The 20,922-nt window shown below is 37.4% G+C and overlaps 1 protein-coding gene across 1 annotated transcript in view; it reads right to left on the bottom strand.

Annotated features, from left to right (window-relative positions):
* The window catches only part of COL6A6 (collagen type VI alpha 6 chain), a 108,313-nt gene that overhangs the window by 22,085 nt on the left and 65,306 nt on the right, over positions 1–20,922 (bottom strand). Inside the window, exons 26-32 of the mRNA XM_077750917.1 lie at positions 20,199–20,234; positions 19,426–19,488; positions 12,560–12,622; positions 11,446–11,481; positions 11,294–11,330; positions 9,377–9,388; positions 5,121–5,614 (exon numbers count right to left, since the gene is read on the bottom strand). Of these exons, the coding sequence (XP_077607043.1) occupies positions 5,121–5,614; positions 9,377–9,388; positions 11,294–11,330; positions 11,446–11,481; positions 12,560–12,622; positions 19,426–19,488; positions 20,199–20,234 (741 nt within the window). The remainder of the gene's footprint in view (positions 1–5,120; positions 5,615–9,376; positions 9,389–11,293; positions 11,331–11,445; positions 11,482–12,559; positions 12,623–19,425; positions 19,489–20,198; positions 20,235–20,922) is intronic.

The raw sequence follows: 20,922 nt of genomic DNA, 5'->3' as shown, positions 1-20,922 counted from the left end.
CTATAAAGAATATAAACTTCATTGGTGCTCTTTTGAGATAAATTTCTTCAAGAAAGGAGCAAAGATGGGATGCCTGGGTGGCTTAGTTGGCTGAGTGTTCAAATTTGGCTCAGGTCATGATCTCAGAATTTATGAGTTTTATCTCCACATTGGGCTCACTGCTGTCAGTACGGAGCCTGCTTCAGATCCTCTGTCCCCCTCTCTCAACTCCTGTCCCCTGCTTGTTCTCTCTCAAAAAGAAAAAAAGAGTCTCTGTGTACCTCTCCCCTGCTAGTATTCTCTCTCTTTCTGATGAGATCAGGCGTGTTCAGGGTGGTATGGCCATAGACTATTCTCTCTCTCTCTCTCGATCTCTCTCTCTCTCTCGAAGAAGAAGAAGAAGAAGAAGAAGAAGAAGAAGAAGAAAGAAGAAGAAAGAAGAAGAAGGAAAAAGAAGAAAGAAGAAGGAAGAAGAAAGAAGAAGAAGAAGGAAGAAGAAAGAAGAAGGAGGAGGAGGAGAAAAGAAAGGAGAAAAGAGTCTATAGGTGATTTGGATAGGACCTCTGAGTGAGATAATTAACACTCAAAAGATTTAAAAAACCAACCAATGAAGTATATATTCTCAAGTTATATACTGTGCCCATACCTTTGAGTAGGCGGTGGAATTGTGTTTAAGTTTATATCACAAGTACTATCAATTATTAGGATATTATCTCATGTTTTGTGATTAGATAAAAGCCAAGAATTAAGAGATACAAACTTAACTATAAAATAAATCTTGGGATGTAAAATACAACATAGAAGATAAACAATAATATTGTGATAACTTTGTATGGTGACAGATACTATACTTGTTGTGGTGAACATTTTGTTAAATGTAAATGTTGAGTCACTATGTTGTATACCCAAAACTAAAATAATACTAATATCAATTGTATATCAAAATTTAAAAAAATGTTAACTATAAAGATGTCTAAACAAAGGAGACACAGTAATCTCCAATTTCCAACAAACCAAGAACAGCATACAACTTCAAAACTTTTCAAGACTAGAAAGTAACCTTTTCTCCAAAACATTATATGACAGCATTTGCACAACTATCAATACTGTTGCTATAGGACTTTTTCTTTTTTAATTTTTTTTTTTTTGGAAAAACAACCAAAGACAAACCTTTTAGCAGCTTCTTTCCTAGATTATTTGGAACCAAAATCTAAACTCTGCAGCTTTATGCAACTACATAATAAAAGTCAGATACTAATAAATCTTTCCAATGTGTAGAATAGTTTTTAAATATTTTGACAGTTAACAATCATGTGCAAAATGATATAAAAATAGTTGGTAACCATAAAAACATGGCTTTGGCATAAAGTATTTCATAGGTGAATGAGAAATGCAGACGAATAACTGACACCACAGAAAAACAAAGTTTACAAGAGAAACTGTGAAAAATTATGTGGATAATGGATAAATTCCTAGAAACATACAATCTTCCAAAAGTGAATTAAGAAGAAAGGGAAAATCAAAACAGACCAACTACTAGTAATAAAACTGAATCAGTAATCAAAAAATTCCTAAAGAACAACAGTCCAGAACCAGATGGATTCACGGGTGAATTCTACCAAATATTCAAAGAAGAGTTAATATCTATTCTCCTCAGTTATTCTAAAAAACAGAAAAGGAAGAAAAGCTTCCAAATACATTCTCTGAGGCCAGAATTACCCTGACACCAAAACCAGACAAAGACACCACAAAAAAAAAAAAAAAAAAAAAAGAGAGAGAAAGAAAAAAAGAAAACTGCATGCTAGGATCTATGATAAACATACATGCAAAAATAATTGACAAAATATTATTAAACCACATTCAGAAAAAAAAAGGCAGCTTACCAAAAGCAAAACAGAAAATCAGACAAAAAATTAATGGAGGGGGTGCCTGGGTGACTTAGTGGGTTGAGCATCTGACCCTTGCTTTCAGCTCAGGTCATGATCTCACCATTTGTGGGTTAGTGCTCTATGTTGGGCTCTGCGCTGACAGCTTGGAACCTGCTTGGAATTCTCTCTCTGTTCTACATCTCTGAAAATAAACACTTAAAGAAAAAATTTTAAAACCCAAGACATTAGAAGAAAACTCATTCACCATGCACAGTCAAGTAGAATTTGTTCCAGGGACCCAAGGATGGTTCAGCATTTGCAAATCAATAGATCACATTAATAAAACAAAGGATAAAATTATATGATCTCCAGAGATGTAGAAAACGCATTTGACAAAATTTAACATCTGTTCATGACAAAAACTCTCAACAAAGTGGGTTTAGAGGAAATATACCTCAACGTCATAAAGGCCATATATAAAACCCCACAGCTAACATACTCAATGATGAAAACCTGAGAGCTTTTCCACTAAGAACAGGAACGAGACAAGGATGTCCACTCTTGCCACTTTTTATTCAACATAGTACTAGAAGTCCTAGCCATAGCAATCAGACAAGAAGAATAAAAGGCATCCAAATTGGTGAGGAAGAAATAAAACTGTCACTATTTGCAGATGACATGATATCATATACAGAAACCTTAAAGACTCCACCAAAAAACTACTAGAATTGATAAATGAATTCAGTAAGGTCACAAATGCAAAATCAATGTACAGAAATAGGTTACATTTCTATACACCAATAATGAAGCAACAGAAACAGAAATTAAGAAAACAATCCCATTTACAACTGCACCAAAAAGAATCTTCTCTCTCTGCCCCTCCCTGTCTCTCTCTCTCAAGTAAATAAATAAACTTAAAAAATTAAATAAAAATACCAACACCATTTTTCACAGAACCAGAACAAATCATCTTAAAATTTGTACGGAACTACCAAAGATCCCAAACAGCCAAAATGATCTTGAAAAAGAAAAACAAAGTTAGAGGTATCAGAATTACAGATTTCAAGTTATATTGCAAAGCTATCATAAACAAAACAGTATGGTACTGGCACAAAAAATAGACACTTAGATCAATGGAATGGGACAGAAAACCCAGAAACCCATGATTATATGGTCAATTAATCTTTGGCAAAAGAAGCAAGAATATGCAATGCTAAAGTCTTTTCAACAAATGATGTACAGCAATGTACAAAAAAGAATGAAACTGCAACACTTCCTTTCACCATACCCAACAATAAACTCACAATGGATCAAAGATCTAAAGGTGAGACTTGAAATCATAAAAATCCTAGAAAAGAGAATAGTCAGTAATTTCTCTGATATTGCCATGTATTTGTTTTTCTGGGTATGTCTCCTGAGGCAAGGGAAGCAAAAACTAAAATAAACTATTGGGAATACGTCAAAATAAGAAACTTCTTCACAGGAAAGGAAGAAATCAACAAAATTAAAATGGGACCTACTGAATGGGTACTTATTTGCAAATGACATATTTGATAAAGAATTAGTCTACAAAAAATATTAAACAACTGATACAACTCAACACGCCCCAAAACAAAGAATTCAATTAAAAATGGCCAGAAGGCATGAACAGACATTTCTCCAAAGAAGACATCCAGATGGCCAACAGACACATGTAAAGATGCTCAATATCATGCATCATCATGGAAATGCAAGTCAAAACTACAATGAAATAGCACCTCACACCTGTCAGAATGGGTAAAACCCAAACCTTAAGAAACAACAAGTGTTGGCAAGGATGTGTAGAAAAAGAAGCTCTTCTGCACTGTTGGTGGGAATGTGAACTGGTACAGTCACTGTGGAAAACAGTATGGAAGTTCCTCAAAAAGTTAAAAATAGAACTACCCTACAATACAGTAATCAAGCTACTAGGTATTTACTCAAAGAATATGAAAACACTAATTCAAAGAGATGTATGCACCACTATGTTTATTGCAGCATTATTACAATAGCCAATTTATGGAAAGAGCCCAAGTATCCATTGATAAATGGATGAGTAAAGAAGATGTAGTGAGTGATGTGGTGTGTATGTATTTATGTGTGTGTTTATCTCTATATATCTATACACACAGACACACCGAATATTTTTCAGCTATAAAATGAATGAAATCTTGCCACTTACAACAACATGGATAGAGCTAGAGATTATAATGCTAAGCAAAATACATCAGTCAGAGAAAGACAAACCAAATACCATATGATCTCACTCATACTTGGAATCTAAGAAACAAAGCAAACAAACCAAGGACAAAAGAGCCAAACTAAAAAGAGACTCCCAAGTATAGAGAACCAATTGGTAGTTTTCAGAGGAGAAAAGTGTGGGGAAGTGGGAGAAATTAATGAAGGGGATTAAGAATACACTTATGATGAGCACTGAATAAGGTACAGAATTGTTGAATCACTACCTTGTACATCTGAAACTAATATATTACTGTATGTTAACTATATTGGAATTAAAACAAAAAAACTTAGTAAAAAAAAAGTTCCCATCACAACAAAAAAAATTTTATACTTATGCATGGTGATAATGTTAACCAGGTCTACTCTGGTGTTCTTTTCACAATATATACAAATATTAAATCATGTTGCATATCTATTAGCTAATATGTTATATGTCAGTTTATCTCAAAAAAGGTCCTCTTAATCCCAAGTGGTTTATTTAGGAATGTCACAGTAAGATTTTAAATCCCAACCTAAGAAGCTATAATCACTGGGATGGCTTTTCTTTTATATGATTAGGATATTTATGATTGGTGAAGTTATAAAATCAGTCAGTTGGTTTTCATTGTACAGTAACTATTGTTACCCTGGCCACGTGTGATCTCAGTGAATATTTACTGGCCTTCCTGATTGAGTAGCTTTACACCCAGAGGCACCTCAGAGTTTCTTGGAGGAGCACTAGAATAGCAAACGTGGGTTCAAATCCCAACACTGCCACTTCTTAGCCATGTGAACCTGGGCATACAGATTTAGCCTCTCCTGGCTGTTTTCTCATTGATAAAATGGGCCCAGCAATGATCCCTAACCCATATATACTATTTGTGAGAATTAAACAGCATAATGCATAATACAACGGGCTTTGCATGTTCCTGGTACATAAAAACAAATAGTACAGCTCAATACTTTCTTACCGAGGCTTCCGAATAGAGGAAAAAAAAAAAGTTGTGTGAAAGGCTTAACCATCTCACATCTCACCGCAAATGCACGCTTGATGGAGGGCACATTGCCGAAAGCGATCACGACTGGAATGATGTCAAGGGCATTGAATTCCATAGTGGCTGCGGCAATGGTCTGGGCATCGGTAGACTGACCGCTGCTGAAGAAGGTGGCGATTCGTCTGGTGTGAGCCCCTGGAAGCGTTCGCTTGAAGACATTCCTGGAGATAAACCTCATGGCTTTGCCGATCTCCCTGCTGTCGGAGGACCTCTCGTAAGGAATAGCTTCAATCTGTCGGAGGAGCTGGTTCTTCTTGTAGGCGTCAGAGAAGCGGATGAGGTGCCTGGCGTGGGAGCTGTAGGTGAGGATGGCGATGCGAGCGCCTATTGGGCAGCTGCTCTCCCGGACGCGGACACCCCTCACCAGGGAAGACATGAGCTCCTTCATGCGCTCAAACTCCTGCTTGGTGACATCCCGGGACTGGTCCAAGGCGAACACCAATTCAGTGGGATGCACTGGGCATTCCGGTTTTCCTAAAAGGCAAGAACGTGTTCCTTATATAGCATGCTTGCTTAAAACTACACAGAGAGCAAAGTAATTTTAAATGTTAAATACATAAATATTTAAACATGAAATAAGCATTAAATGCTAAGGTGAGCCGCTGAAATACTGAATAAAAAGGTTATTTTAAATAGTGAATTTGCTCTTTTAAATAAAGTGCAAGAGAAAGTCTATCATTCAGTTTGAGTTTTTATGCATTTTTTAAGGTCATGACCAATTTTCTTCTAAATAATAAGAAGCGCTTGAATATGTCCTTTTACTTAGAGATTAAATCAATGGTATGTTTATTGCTGGAGCTTTACACAGATAAACAAAAACATACATTTTTTTTTTTACTTAATAAGGAAATGTAACAGGGGTTAACACACAAATGGGTCCAAAAGCTCTGTGAATTATTTCAGAGAGATTGGAAGTGTCCACTGGAATGGACATTCACTAGATAGAAGGAGGGCAGGAACCACACAGACACCTTAGAGCCCTGGCCTTGTCCAGGTGGCTTATCTTCTCTGTGCCTCACTTTGCTCATCTGTAAAATGCTGCCCTAAGATCAGCCACTGCATAGCCCTGCATTGAGGATTAAATAAATCAGCACAGGCAAAGCACTTAGGAAAACAGTGCCTGGCACATAACAGGTGCTCAATTAATGTCACTATTATTAGAGTTTTTCATTGTGAGAACTATATCACTTAAAAGAGTGAGGAAAGCTTTCACTGATATATTTTTATTTAACAGTTGAAAAGGCAAGTTTAACCAACAAATATACATTAATATATAGAGAAACTGAATCATTAAATTCGAATGTTCAATGTTGATTTCAGATTTATTGATCCCAATTCATTCCTTCTAATCCCAGTACCTGCACTTATCAGAGCTGACAATTTATATTTGTCTGATTATCTGATTAATGTTTTCCTCTCCATTAAGTGTAGAGATAGGGACTGTGTCTCTCTCAATCTGCTAGATTATTTGCTCCAGCCATTTATTAAGGTTCTAATAAATACTGACTCAACGAAGAAGAACCAAACAAAGAACATTTCTTTTGCAACAAGTACAGCAAGAACAACAAAACCTTAATAACGTGGGAGATGCTTGGTGTTGAGATACAGGTTGGTAAAAGGTCACAATGCACTTCTCTTGCTGAGGTGCCTCCTCTCGTTCAGATGCCAGCAAGTCAAATTCAGAGATAATAAATGTAGCACGTGGCTCACCAGCTCTTCATAAGAGCTCAGAAACTCGGACCTGCTGGGGTTGGCCTGGGCTACTCAAGGAGCAAGTTCTCTGCTGTGAGCAGCTGGGCTTTGCCCCCACCTTGGTGCTAGAGGATTATCTCCTTCTGGTCCTGGACTCTGTGACCTTACAGGCTAAAGGACCAATAAGGATAAACATTTCACCTCAAACCAAACTGTGCATCTCAGTGGAAACAGGACATAATTTATTAGCCTGTGGGTCTAAGTTAGAAGGCTGAGGAGATATTTAAAAAAACTGAAGTCATGTCAACTTTGCAATAAAAAATGAATGGAAGAATGCCTTAACGTGAAAGTGGTTCTGCCAGCTTTTTGTTTGGGCTGTGGTTTGCATATGGGGCAACACAACAATGATACAGCTTCAGGTGTAATTTAGAGATAAAGGGGGGAAAAGATTCACAGTACTGGGCTGAAATATGAAAAATTTCAAGTGTTCAAGAAAAAACACCTGAAAGGTTATTTGACTTGCAAAATACATGTTCTGAAGTTCAGCAAGCTGCCAGGAACCGGAGACCCTGAAGAACACTGGGCTGGATTGCAGTGGGACCTAGGAGGCCCTCATCAAGGCACAGATGGCCACACAGAGACCTAACATGGTTCTGTAGCCATACACATGTACACTGACGGCTGCTGGTTGGCACACAGCAGGTGGTGTTGAGGAGAAAGACAAACCAAACCACTGACATATAACTAATGCACAGCAATGGCAGTCCTTTCCAGGCCACCACCACATTTGACGGGACTACCACACACTCTCCTAACTAGTCTCCTGGCCTTTGAACTTATCCTTTCCTACCATCTACTCTTCCACAGTGGTCCAAATCAGTTTTAAAGATTCATTCATCAGGGGTGCCTGGGTGGCTCAGTCAGTTAAGTGTCTGACTTCGGCTCAGGTCATGATCTCACAGTTCATGAGTTCGAGTCCCACGTCAGGCTCTGTGCTGATAGCTCAGAGCCTGGAGCTGCTTCGAATTCTCTCTCTGGTCCTCCTCCACTTATGCTCTCCTTTTCTCTCAAAAATAAATAAACATTTAAAATTTTTTTAAATTAATCAGCTCATTTTTCTCCCTTCAATACTTTCAATAAACTCTTTAATACCCTCCCATTTCAATGGGAATACAATCCAGCCTCCTTATTCGAGCCTACAAGGTCCAACTTGATCTGGCTTCTGTTTACTTCATTCTTTCACATGCCAGTCTCCCCCTCCCTCCCTATAGGTCAGGCACACTGGACTTCTGTCAGTTCCTAGAAAATGCCTAAGGTCTGTCTGTCCTGTGTCACGGCCTTTGCACTTGCTGTTCTTTCTCTTGGCTCTTGTAAGCTGGCTTCTTTTTATTCTTTCATCCAAACTCCAATGTCACTGCTTTAAGGAGGAGTCCTCCATCATACAGCATTTCTCCCCTAACGTTATTCTGTGACATAGCACACTATTTTTTTTATCTTTTTTTTCTAATAGTTTATTGTCAAATTAGTTTCCACATAACACTCAGTGCTCATCCCCACAAGTGCCCTCCTCCATGCCCATCCCCCCTCCCCCCCACACCCGTCAGTCCTCAGTTTTTGTCAGCATTCAAGAGTCTCTCATGGTTTGCTTCTCTCCCTTTCCCCCACCATTTCCCCCCTTCTTCTCCCCCTTGTTACTCCGTCAAGTTCCTCCTAATCCTCCTATACGTGCAAACATATGGTATTTGTCCTTCTCTGCCTGACTTACTTCGCTCAGCCTAACACCCTCAAGGTCCATCCATGTTGCTACACATGGCCAGCTTTCATTGTTTCTCATTGCCATGTAGTATTCCATGGTATAGATAAACCACATCTTCTTGATCCATTTGTCTGTTGATGGACACTTAGGCTCTTTCCATGTTTTAGCTATTGTTGAGAGCATAGCACACTATTCTTTAGCTCTTTCATAGCAACTATAGGATTCCATATTTCTTTCATGTGTTTATCAACTGGACCCTCTGCTAGAATGGAAGCTTCTGAAGACAGGAATTATGTCCATCTTATTCAGCCCTGCGTCCCCAGTGTCTAGCACATAATACGCTTTCAATAAATATTTGTTGAGTGACTGACAATGCAACTAGAGGGCACGGATTGATGGGTTTATACAAAAGGCATACAGTATAAAGGTATGAGAGGGTAGTTGCCTACTACATCTCAGTTCTTAACCACCAGATTACAGAGACAATAGAGAAAATGAAGGGAAAGAGAATTATTACCAAAAAATCCTAATGGTAAGGTTAATGGTAATGTTATTCATTAAAATATTAATAAAAAAATCAAACCACTTGGTTGAGAAACAGCTGTGAGACTCAGCAAAAGCTGAGTGATTTATTGGAGGGCAGGTCTGTGCTACCAGTATGAGGCAGCAAAGGCAGCTCAGATAAAATTTATACCATTTGGCAGGCAACACTTTGTTTTCATTCGTCTTTCCAGATGTATGACATTTTGGAGCTTGATTATAACTTGCTGTAAATAAAGATTACTCACCATGGCCGGCAGCTGGGGAAGAAGAACAAAGGAGACGGGGTTACTATTTGGTAGAACAGAGTTCGGTACTGTGGGGGGGAATCATGGCAGCAGCAGCTCTGCCCTGTGTGCCTTTTGTAGATGACTCAAACATCAAGGCAACAGCAAGGGTTTGGAGAAAATGCAGACAGAGCCCAGCAACTTGGCAAAAACAAGATGAATGGGAGAGTGGGACAATATGTAGTCATAAATCAGTATCCTGCAGTTAGCTGTCAGAGGGAAAGAACCTCTGCCTGGGAAGGAACATTGTACTACAGAGAGGCACACTGAATTTGGGAAATTAAAAGGTCCTAACCTCTCTTTACTCTCATTCTTCCCCAATGTGTGTATCTATAGATGTTAATTTTATGTATATACACATATATAAGTGTGTACAGATGTGTATCTGTGTGTGTATATGTGTGTGTGTGTGTGTGTATGTGTGTGTGTAAACATCAGAGGTGAATTTGCTCTGAAGTAAATGAAGCATAAATAAGCTTTAGGTCTGCACTGTCCAATATAGAGGCCACTAGCCACATGTGACTATTTAAAGTTTTAACTAAAATTAAATGAAATCAATTCAGATTCTCAGTAGCACTAACCATCTTTCAAGTACTCCAAGTCACAGGTGGCTAGTGGCTACTGTATTGAATGGTGTGGTGGAACATCTCTATCACTGCAGAGAATTTGCTGGACAGCCCTGCTTTAAACTGCTCACCTTTCACTTGCACTCCTACCCATCAGGACACCCTCGGTGCAAGACCCCGAGAAGGGCCGGAGCCATGTGTTCACATGATCATGTGCTTCCATAATAAACAGAAGTCATTGGTTGTGATTTCCTTTCTTGTTCTAAACAACACTTTCTTTGAAATAATTTTGTATTAAGCCTCTCAAGTTGTAAAAGATTGGGCCTCATCACACTTGGATCTACCTTTGAATTATAATAGTTCACATGGCTCCAATGTTAAAAAGCCTACTGTGTTAATTCAGCCCAAAGCAATTGGTCTTCACGACCTTATAGATTTTGATTCTCATCATGGATGGTTCTATTAGAGTACAAAAAGGGAGAGTTAACATCAACACTGCATTCAAAGGTTTAAAAAGTCTCTACCTTGGAGACCAAGACTCTACAGAAATGGGCTCTAGTTGTCTATTTTTCTTCCTCAAAATACCTTGAAGGAAGTTTTCAGTCATAGTATTTATTTGAGAAGTCATTACATATTTGTAGATGAACATCAAATAGTCAATTCTTTGCTCATCTTGTACATGGGATTTCTTTAATGGTGCTAGCATATATTTTGATAGAAGAGGCTGCTATAAGGGTCTTAAAGCAAATTCAAAAGAGCATTTGCCAATTAAAATGCATTTTCTGCTTTAAAAATTTAGAGAGAAAAATATGTAGGCAAAATGAATAATTTTATAAGCAAATCAATCATTCCAACTAAAAGTAATCAAGCATGTCTTTCCAGAAAAGGAGTAATAAACAATAAACCAATGTAAGTGTCCCCACCCATCAGGACACCCTATCATCACAGCTAGCTTCCACACCAGATGAATTCAATCCTGTGTTACTGTCAGGTGTTAATCATTTTTAAAAGTTCAATGTGACTCTCCACTGATTGATTTTACTGTCAGAGTTCTGACATCATATCTCAATTTCCCCTAGGTTAAAAGCACTAGATATATTATTAATTAGTACTTGGAATAGGTTCCAATAGACATGATGACAGAGAAGGAGTTAATAGTCACCAGTCTATGCTGACTCAAAATATATGCAGTGGCATCTCTAATTTTAAGAGATTGGCTGGTAAATTGTCTCAATTCTGAGGGCATAATTCACTGTTATTCTTCTATGAATACTTTGACAACTTGGGTGATCAATTTAAGCAGGGTACTTACGGCTGTGGTCCCGTACATACTGAATGAGCTCACACGTCTGCAGTTGAAAAATAAAACAAAGAATTAACTGACCAACTGCCAGGTCTTCAAGTCTAAAAATAAACAAACTTAATGGAGTACAGAGCATTTTGTTGGAATCAGGAGATACATACGGAAAATGAAGCCAATCCTCTGGCCCCTTTCACACCCTAGGAAACAAAAGAAATGTGGTCTCATTGCTACACACACACACATCAGTATCGAGAATGTGCATTTGCCTCAGAAAGTGAAATTTTCTAAAGTTTTTATTCTTATTAAGTTAGAGGGGGAAAGGAATACATGTAGGAGGATCATCATCACTGAGTTAAGAGTAACATTCTAGGGGAAATAAAGTGTAAAGCAGCAAGCTTGATGAACACAAACCTCCAAAGGCCACCTTCCTCCAGTCCCACCTCTGGACAACAAGGATCATCTAGGATCTAAGGATGAGCTGAAAACTTAACACTGGCATGGAGAGCTTTGGAGCAGGTTTGTGGCTTAGAATTAGATAAAGCTGAGCCATCCATTATAGCTGCTCGTACTTAAGGGAGGTGCAGACTTCCTTAACCCCATGCTTTGCCTTGGCCATGGAACAGCTGAACTGAACCTTCCTCTGTTCCCATCACTGGTTGGATGACAAAGGGACCAGACTCAAACCAAACATCTGGAAAGGTAATCTCAACAGTCTTCCAAAAATGAATAAATATGCATATATAGAGAACTGTCTGGATTGAGAACAGAAAGAACAAAGTGGAATTGGTTTTAATTTCACCTATTCAATTCCATCTGAGGAACAGGCAGAGTCTGGCTACTCTCAAAGAGAGACACTCAAGGAAAAACACAGTGAAGCTCCACCCAAACTCCTGGCGAAACTAAGTTCCATGTGAATGCAACTTTGATTGTTTATTCCCTGTTTATTAATTTCCTCTCACTTCCTTTCATTCACTAACCACTTACTGAATATAAGAAGAGGACAAGGATTGGGCAAATAAATTCACTGATAACTGGGAAATCACATTTTAGTCCAGTACTTTTCATTTCCTCACTCAAAATCCCCTCAACTTACAAGAAATGGCAACTAATATTTAATCAGCATTACCTCGTATCTCTAAGCACATAAATGTGGGCAAATCGTGCAAATAGTCACCAAGAGGCAAAGACAGAAAGCATACACATTTGGACAATGAAGACTTCATGCACAGTTTGTTTAGGAAAGGACCTGGTGTGATTTAGGATTTTTCAACTGACCTTGCGTCCAGGAGGTCCTGGCTCCCCAGGGGATCCCATCTCTCCTGGAAGCCCAGCGGACATCTTGAAGCAGAATTTATTTATTTTAAAATTATATTTATACATACATGTGTAGGTGTTTGTGGTTNAACACAGATTTCAAAAAAATACACAAATGAAAACATATTTAGCAATTCTTTTGCTCCCAAATAATCCTTGTTAACATTTGGTATCTTTTCTTCTAGTCTTTTACTTTTTTATTCTTTTGGTATTTTTATGTATTTCTATATACATATTTTATTTTAAAATATAATTTTATACTTTTTCCTGCTATCTTTTAAATCTCTGGAAATTTTCATGTTATTATTTATTTTCAAAATCATCTGTCATGGCTGCATAATATTTCATTACACAAATGTACCATGATTTCTTTCATCAGTCCGTTATTGTAGGCATTTAGGTTTGCAGGTGTTGTAATAAGCAACACCACTACAAAATTATATGTGCAATTCTGATTTTTTCCTTAGGGAAGATTGCAAAGACTGGAATTGCTGGATCAAAGGAGAAATTTTTATCTAAATCAGATGGTAGATGATGACAACAAACAAAAAAACCCCACAAACACAAAAATGTAAATATAAAAACCTTGAAACAATAGAATATTTAAAATTTGGCTGGAGATATTTATTGTGAAATGATGAATAACAGCAGTAATAAAAATAATTGTTGTTGACCACTCACTACATGCCAGGAATTTTTCCATGTACATTTAACAGTGTAACTTATCATAAAGAAGGATAGAATCTATTTTTTAAATTAGGGCAATATTCCTTAGTTCATTCAAAATGCCATGGGATTTATAATCTTTACAGGAATCAGAAAATGAAGTTGTCTAAAATCAACTTAATTTGTACAAGCATGGTCTATGAAGCAGCGAATAACTATTGATGCCTCTGAGTATTCTACAGTGTGTTGGGTTGAGTGAAAAAATACTTGCAGATCGTATTTACTTTAGAAGATATAGATTAGCCTCCCAGGGTGGAAAATGGCAGATTGAATATATACTTGTACACTCTGCTCCCTTTCAAGGTCTTATTAAAATGACAGTAAGTAGATTTTTTTTAAAGGCCAAAAAACAAACCAAAAAAAAAAAAAAAAAGAAATGGAGAGAATGAGAAAGAAGACAATAGCCACAAACCTTCAGAGGCTAGAAAGCAGATGTAGAAGTGTTAACTGACTTAGCTGATCTGAAAAAGCTGTGTCCTAAGCCAACAGCAGGGAAAGCCAAGAATCCATGTGTTGTATAACACACTCCCAGAAGGTTCAAGAATTGGCAGCACCTGGCACCTCCAAAAGTGGAGGTGAAAGGGAGGGGCTAAATAAGGAAGACTGGTTGCAAATCATTTTAGGCATCCCCCCAATCTCCTCTCCATTCTCTACAGTTGGGTGAATATCCCTTTTTCCACTCCAGCAACAGACCTAGAGATAAAACTGAGGTATCTGCACCAGGGAACTCCAGACAGAGTTGAGGGCCAATGATACAATCCTGCAAACAGGGCGATTCAATCAAAGTATGTGAAATACATTTGAGACCCCTTAGGTTTTCTTTTCCATGTGGCTGCATGAAAGCTTCACTCAGACCTCCATCCTCAGGCAGGAAACTGAAATAGTCTTCTCAGAGGAATCTGACTAGGCAAAGAAAGAAGACCTAAAGATATTGGTATCAGAGGTCTGGTCAGTAAAGAACTAACTTAGCCTGACCACTCTTCAGTAAAACTTGTAGTTGACCAGCTCTATCAGTGTTTTGGGGGCTTCCAATTAGCCTTTTTGTCTTCAATTCTTAAATAGGAAGAGAGAGCCCATTCTCCAGATATGCTGGAAATAGAGATCAAAACAGAGAAACAAACTGTAGGAAAAAGACTACGCTGGGCAATGAAGACTGTAAAAATACTAATTTATATCCTCAGAAAGGTAAAAGAAGATGCTTCAGCTATGAAACAAGCCAGGGTAGTATCAAAAATATTTAGAGAACAAAAACGAGCTCTTGAAAATTAAATCGTGAAAGGAACATTGTAAAATAATGCCAAAGAAATCGCCCAGAAAGTAGAGCAAAATGACAACTTGAAAAATAGAGAAGAAAGAGATGAGGGGCAGAAGGATTATCATTTTTTTCGTAAGAAACCTTGTGAAATTATATTTGAGTCTCTACACTTGATCTTAGCCAAAAGGCTGAGAAGGGATATATGTGACTCTCTAAATCAGTGGTCAACTAGGGAGAATTTTGTAGGAGATTTGAAAATGCCTAGAGACATTTTTGGCTGTCATACTGGAAAGGGTAGAGAAGGGCAGTCCTCCTGGAATTTAGTGGTTAGAGGCCAGGGATGCTGGTAACCATCCTATAAGAATTTTCCAATCCAAAATGTCAGTCGTGTTGAGGTTAAGACACCCTACCTTAAAGTGTGTGCATGTGTCAACCTGATTAAAAAAACATACATACAAACACACATATACACTCAAAATAAGACAGGTTAAAAAATCGTGGCAAAGTAAAAGAAAATCCTTCAGTTAAGGGAAAAAAAAACAAGGTGAAAATTTAGAAAACAAACTAAAAATGTAATCATTCCAAGAAAACTGAAGAAGCACTCCAAATTTAAGGCAAAACTACCAATTGAAGCTTCAGCTTTTTCAGAAGGAAAACCTGGAGGTATTCAGTGTTTAAACTTCAATTTCAAGTTCGGGAATACTCACGTAGGTATGGGAAAAGCAGCCTGGCAGGTGAAATAAGTTATAAACAGTGATGAATTGTGGGAAAAAAAGAAATTCCAGTAATCAAAGTCCAAAAGAAAAAGTTCACATGCTTCCCTTTGGTTCACTGTTTTATAAAAATGATTAATGTGGCATTGGGGGACAAGAACCCAACAAACAGCTGAACTTGTTAGCAAGCTTCCAACGTTCCAAACTATTTCATTAAAAAGCCAAGGGAAAGTACCCAGAGATATTTCAGTGCAGATGACATATGGATTAATTTGAAAGTCTTTTCCAATTATCTTTCTAATTTTATCAGTCATTTATTTTTGAGAGCCTAATGTTAAAGGATAGTCATCCAAAAACATGTATGAGGAAAAGAATTATAGCTAAGATGCAGTCCTCTTAGGAGAAGCAGGATGGAGGGCAAAGAGCAGTTTTTTAAAATTTTGTATCCCGGAAACCCACATAAATAAGGTCTACAGAGGCAAGAGATATCCAAGATGGTGTCACGGTTGGACCCTGAACTTATGTCCTCCCAAGGACACGCCAAATCTACACCTACCTATAGAGCAATCTATCCTGAAAAATCACTGAGGGCTGACTGAACATCTTCTGCATGACAAAGGATAGAGGAACCACAAAGAGAATGGCAGGAGAGACGGAGGAGACACAGAAACCATGGAAACCCACCCCTGAAGCTATGAACTGCAGTGCTATGAACATTCTCCAGGATAGATTACGTTAGGTCACAAAACAAGTATCAATAAATTTAAGACTGAAATTGTATCAATCATCTTTTCCAATCACAATGGGATGAAACTAGACATCATTCACAAGAAAACTGGAAAAAACACATATACATGGAGGCTAAACAACCAATGGTCAATGAAGTCAAAGAGGAAATAAAAGGGGTGCCTTGGTGGCTCAGTCGGTTGAGCGTCCGACTTCAGCTCAGGTCATAATCTCACAGTTTGTAGGTTCGAGCCCGACATCAGGCTCTGTGCTGATGGCTCGGAGCCTGGAGCCTGCTTTGGATTCTGTGTCCCCTTCTCTCTGCCCCTCCCCTACTTGTGCTCTGTCTCTCAAAAATAAATAAATGTAAAAAAAAATTTTAAACAAAAAAACAAAAATTAAAAACAGAAGAAATAAAAAAAATACCTAGAGACAAATGAAAATGGAAACACAATGGTTCAAAATCTTTGGGATGGGGTTTTAAGGGGGAAGTTTGTAGCAATGTAGTCCTACCTCAATAAAAGAGAAACATCCCAAATAAATAATCTAACCTTATACCTAAAGGAACAAGAAAATAAAAGAAGAAACAAAGCCCTAAGTTAGAAGGCAATAATAAAGACCGGAGCAGAAATAAATGAAACAGAGGCTAAAAAACTGCTGGAAACATTAATGAACCTAAGAGCTGGTTCTTTGAAAAGTTAAACAATATCGATCAACCTTTAGCCAGACGCATAAAGGAAAAAGAGAGAAAGAGAGAAGACTTAAATTAGAAATAAGAGAGAAGGTAGAATTGACAGTACAGAAGTATAAAGGATCAAAAGAGACTATTCTGAAAAATTATATGCCAACAAATTGGACAACCTAGAAGAAACAAATAAATTCCTAGAGCCATATTGTTTCCAAGACCGAATCAAAAAAGAAAATCTGAACAGACCAATTACCAGTAATGAAACTGAATTGGTAATAAAAAATTCTAACAAATTCCAGGACCAGATGGCTTCACAGGTGAATTCTACCAACCATTTAAAGATTGAATACTACACTTCTCAAACTATTCCAAAAAACAGAAGAGGAAGGAAAACTTCCAAATTCATTTTATGAAGGCAGCATGACCTTAATACAAAATTGGAAAAAAAAACTTACTACAAACAAAGAAAATTACAGGCCAATATCCCTGATGAATATAGATGCAGAACTTCTCAACAAAATATTAGCAAATCGAATTCAACAATACATTATAAAGGTCATCCACCACAATCAAGTGGCGTGTATTCTAGGGTGCAAGACTGGTTCAATACCCACAAATAAAACAAGTCAAGTTGTTGTATCAAGACAACACATTAACAAAATGAAGACTAACATCATATGATCACCTTAACAGATGCAGAAAAAGCTTTTGACAAAATCTCAGCATCCATTCTTGAGAAAAACTCTCAACAAAATGAGTTTAGATGGCATGTACCTCAACGTAATAAAAGCCTTATATGAAAAATCTACAGCTAACATCATACTCAATGGTACAAAAACTAAAAGTACTTCTTCTGAGATCAGGAATGAGACAAGGATGTCCACTGTCACCACCTTTATCCAACATAGTACTGGAAATCTGAGCTTCAGCAATCACACAAGAAATAAAAGGCAATCCAAATTGGTAAGTAAGAAGTAAAATTGTCACTATTTGCAGACGGCATCATATTATATACAGAGAATCCTAGTGAGTCCACCAGAAAACTATGAGAATAAAGGAATTCAGTAAAGTCACAGGACACAAAATACAAGAAATCCCTTGCATTTCTATACACTAATAACAAAGTAGCAGAAAGAAAAATTGAGAGAAATAAATCCCATTTATAATTGCACCAAAAAGAATAAAATGCTTAGGAATAAATTTAAGCAACGAGGTGAAAGACCTATACTATGAAAACTATAGGACACTGATGCAAGAAACTGAAAACACAAGCAAGTAGAAAGATATCTATCCTATGCTCATGGACTGGAAGAATTAATATTGTTAAAAGCGTTCACACTATCCAAAGCAATCTACAGATTCAGTGCAATTCCTATCAAAGTACCAGTGGTATTTTTCATATAACTAGAACAAGTAATCCTAAAATTTGTAGGAACCATAAAAGACCCTGAATAGCCAAAACAATTTTGAGAAAGAAAAACAAAGTTGGAGCTACCACAAAGTCAGATTTCAAGACATACTACAAAGCTACAGTAATCAAAACAGTATGATATTGGCATATAAACAGACACCATAGATCAATGCAACAGAATGGAAAACCCAGAAATACACCTATACTTATATAGTCAATTAATCTATGACAAAGGAGGCAAGAATATATAATAAGGAAAAGACAGTCTTTTCAACAAATGATGCTGGAAAAACTGGACAGCTACAAGCAAAAGAGTGAAAGTGGATCACTTCTTACACTATACACAAACATAAACTCAAAATGGATTAAGGACCTAAATGTAAGACTTGAAATCACAAAACTCCTAGAAGAAACATAGGCACTACTCTTCTGTATCTGTCTCTCCATGTAAGGAAAATAAAAGCAAAAATAAATAATTAGGACTATTATCCAACTAAAAATCTTTTGTGCAGTGAAGGACACCAGTGACAAAATGAAAAGGCAATCTTACGGAATAGGCATATGCAAAAGGTATATCCAATTAGGAGTTAATATCTAAAATATATAAAGAATGCATACAACTCAACACACAAAACATACAGAGGACAGCCAAACTGGTGATTGCCAGAGGGGAGGTGGGTGGAGGGATGGGCAAAATGGGGGAAGGGGCTTAAGAAGTACAGACTTCCAGTTATAAGTAAGTCCTAGAGATGAACAGTACAGCATAGGAAATATGATCAATAATATTGTAATAATATATGGTGACAGATGAGGACTATACATCAGGGTGAGCATTTTGTAATTTATGGAACTGTTGAATCACTATGTTGTACATCTGGAACTAATATTGTCTATCAACTGTATTTCAATAAAATTTTTAAAATCTTGGAAAGAGAGTCACAGAGGTAGAAGCGGCCAAATGTAATGCAGAAGAGAATGAACGCATAAGAGAGCAAACAGGCGGCTACAGAATCCCTTAGAAGAGCAGGCAGTTTAACAACGAGCTAGGGAGGAACCCAGTCTCTGTATGTGGTACGTTGGCAGCCAGAATGGGTGAAGTTGTTCACTAAAAGCAACTACTTCTTTGCCTTCTTGCTGGCATTGAAGGAGTCATATATCCATTTCTTTTCCCCAGGTTTGCCTTAACAACAACACCCACACATTTTGCAAATCTTAAGGAACAAGTGACAACTCAAATGAGTATAAAAGCATGAAAAGAACTTCCCAAAGTAGCTGAGGCTGTAAGGCCTTGGAATCTAAGACACTTACCGTCTTGCCTCTGGCTCCTTTGGGTCCAGTTTCTCCGGGACCACCATGGTCCCCAGTCTCACCCTAAAGAAGTTAAGGAAAATAAAACGGTAATTAAGATCCAAGAGCCAAGTCTCAATGTGTTTTTAAACTGATTCCAACACGAAGACATTTTTCATATACATTTTAATCTTCAAGAGTCTTCTTTGAAGTATCTGCCCTCCGCCTCTTCTTCTCTCCTCTCCCCCATTTATAGTTCTCTACACACACAGGAGCCTCATCGTTTAAGTCTGCCTCCCTCTTTCCAGCCACAACACAGCCACCTCGGAGGCACGAAGTGTGCCCTTTATTCTGTTCCCTGATCCGATCAGATCCTGGCATTTACTAAACTCAGTAAGTTTCTAGCACAAGAGAAAGCCTTAAGGTAGAAGGCATCATTGCTAACTTATTATCAGGAGGTGATTTATAATCACATTTGAAAAACTGAGCCAGGTGAAGTCAGGTTTGGGGTTTCCTTACATTTTACTTTCCTTTGAGCCAAGAAAAAACCACATATGATAGAGAGGAAGGAATCCAAGTGAGAAGAGAAATAAGGGTGATTTCTTTCTTTACTTATGAATTTAAAAATGAGAAATGAAATTTTTAAAAAAACCCTCTGCTTCTTCCCCCCTTTTTCTCATAAAGGTTTCTTCTTATTCATTGATCATTAGCTATTCTTCTATCATCCTAGAATACATTTCATAGCCTCAGAAGTATCTCTGATTGATCTCTACTTAATATGAAGTGCACAGTACCTTAGGTCCACTTTCTCCAGGAAATCCTTCTTGGCCCTATAATTAACAGTATGGAAAATTAATATATGCACGTATCACCTATGGAGGTTTGCACCAACTTTCATTTTACCTGCTTCCTTATTTGGTTTTAGTATCTCGGAATCAGCAAAGGGCCAAAACAACTAAAAACCAAAGTGTACAACATCATTTGAGAAACCAGCTCCAATTTCTAAATTCAACTATTTACACCAAAATACCATGATGACCTAAGTAAATGCATACATCTGAGGAATCATAAATCAGCTCTCCTTCCTACTGAAGACACATAACGGGATGGCTTGTTATATGGCCGAGTGTCTCTGAAATAGTCCTCTTAGAACATATTTCAATGGAGAAATTTGGGAGACCTAGAGTCTAAACTTGATCATTCGTTTTCTGCTTCTCTGTTTACCTTACTTAGTCCCAAGATGTCTGATAATCCCCATTTGATGAAAAAAATTTATTTAAACTGAAGTTTATTTTCTGATCATTAAAAGTAGTATCTCCTCAAACACATAAAATACAAAAGAATGGAAAGAAGAAAAATTACTCAAATCTCATTACCCAGAAGTAACCATTAGAAATGTTTTGTCCTATTTTTTTATTAAAAATTTTTTTAAATGTTTATTTTTGACAGAGAGAGAGCACAAGCAGGGGAGGGGCAGAAGGGAAGGGAAACACAGAATCCGAATCAGACTCCAGCTTC

Source organism: Crocuta crocuta, unplaced genomic scaffold (assembly GCF_008692635.1).
Source record: "Crocuta crocuta isolate KB4526 unplaced genomic scaffold, BGI_CrCroc_1.0 scaffold279, whole genome shotgun sequence".
NCBI lineage: Eukaryota > Metazoa > Chordata > Mammalia > Carnivora > Hyaenidae > Crocuta > Crocuta crocuta.
The sequence above is the reverse complement of the archived record's forward strand: the minus strand, read 5'-3'. Positions and strand labels throughout refer to the sequence as shown.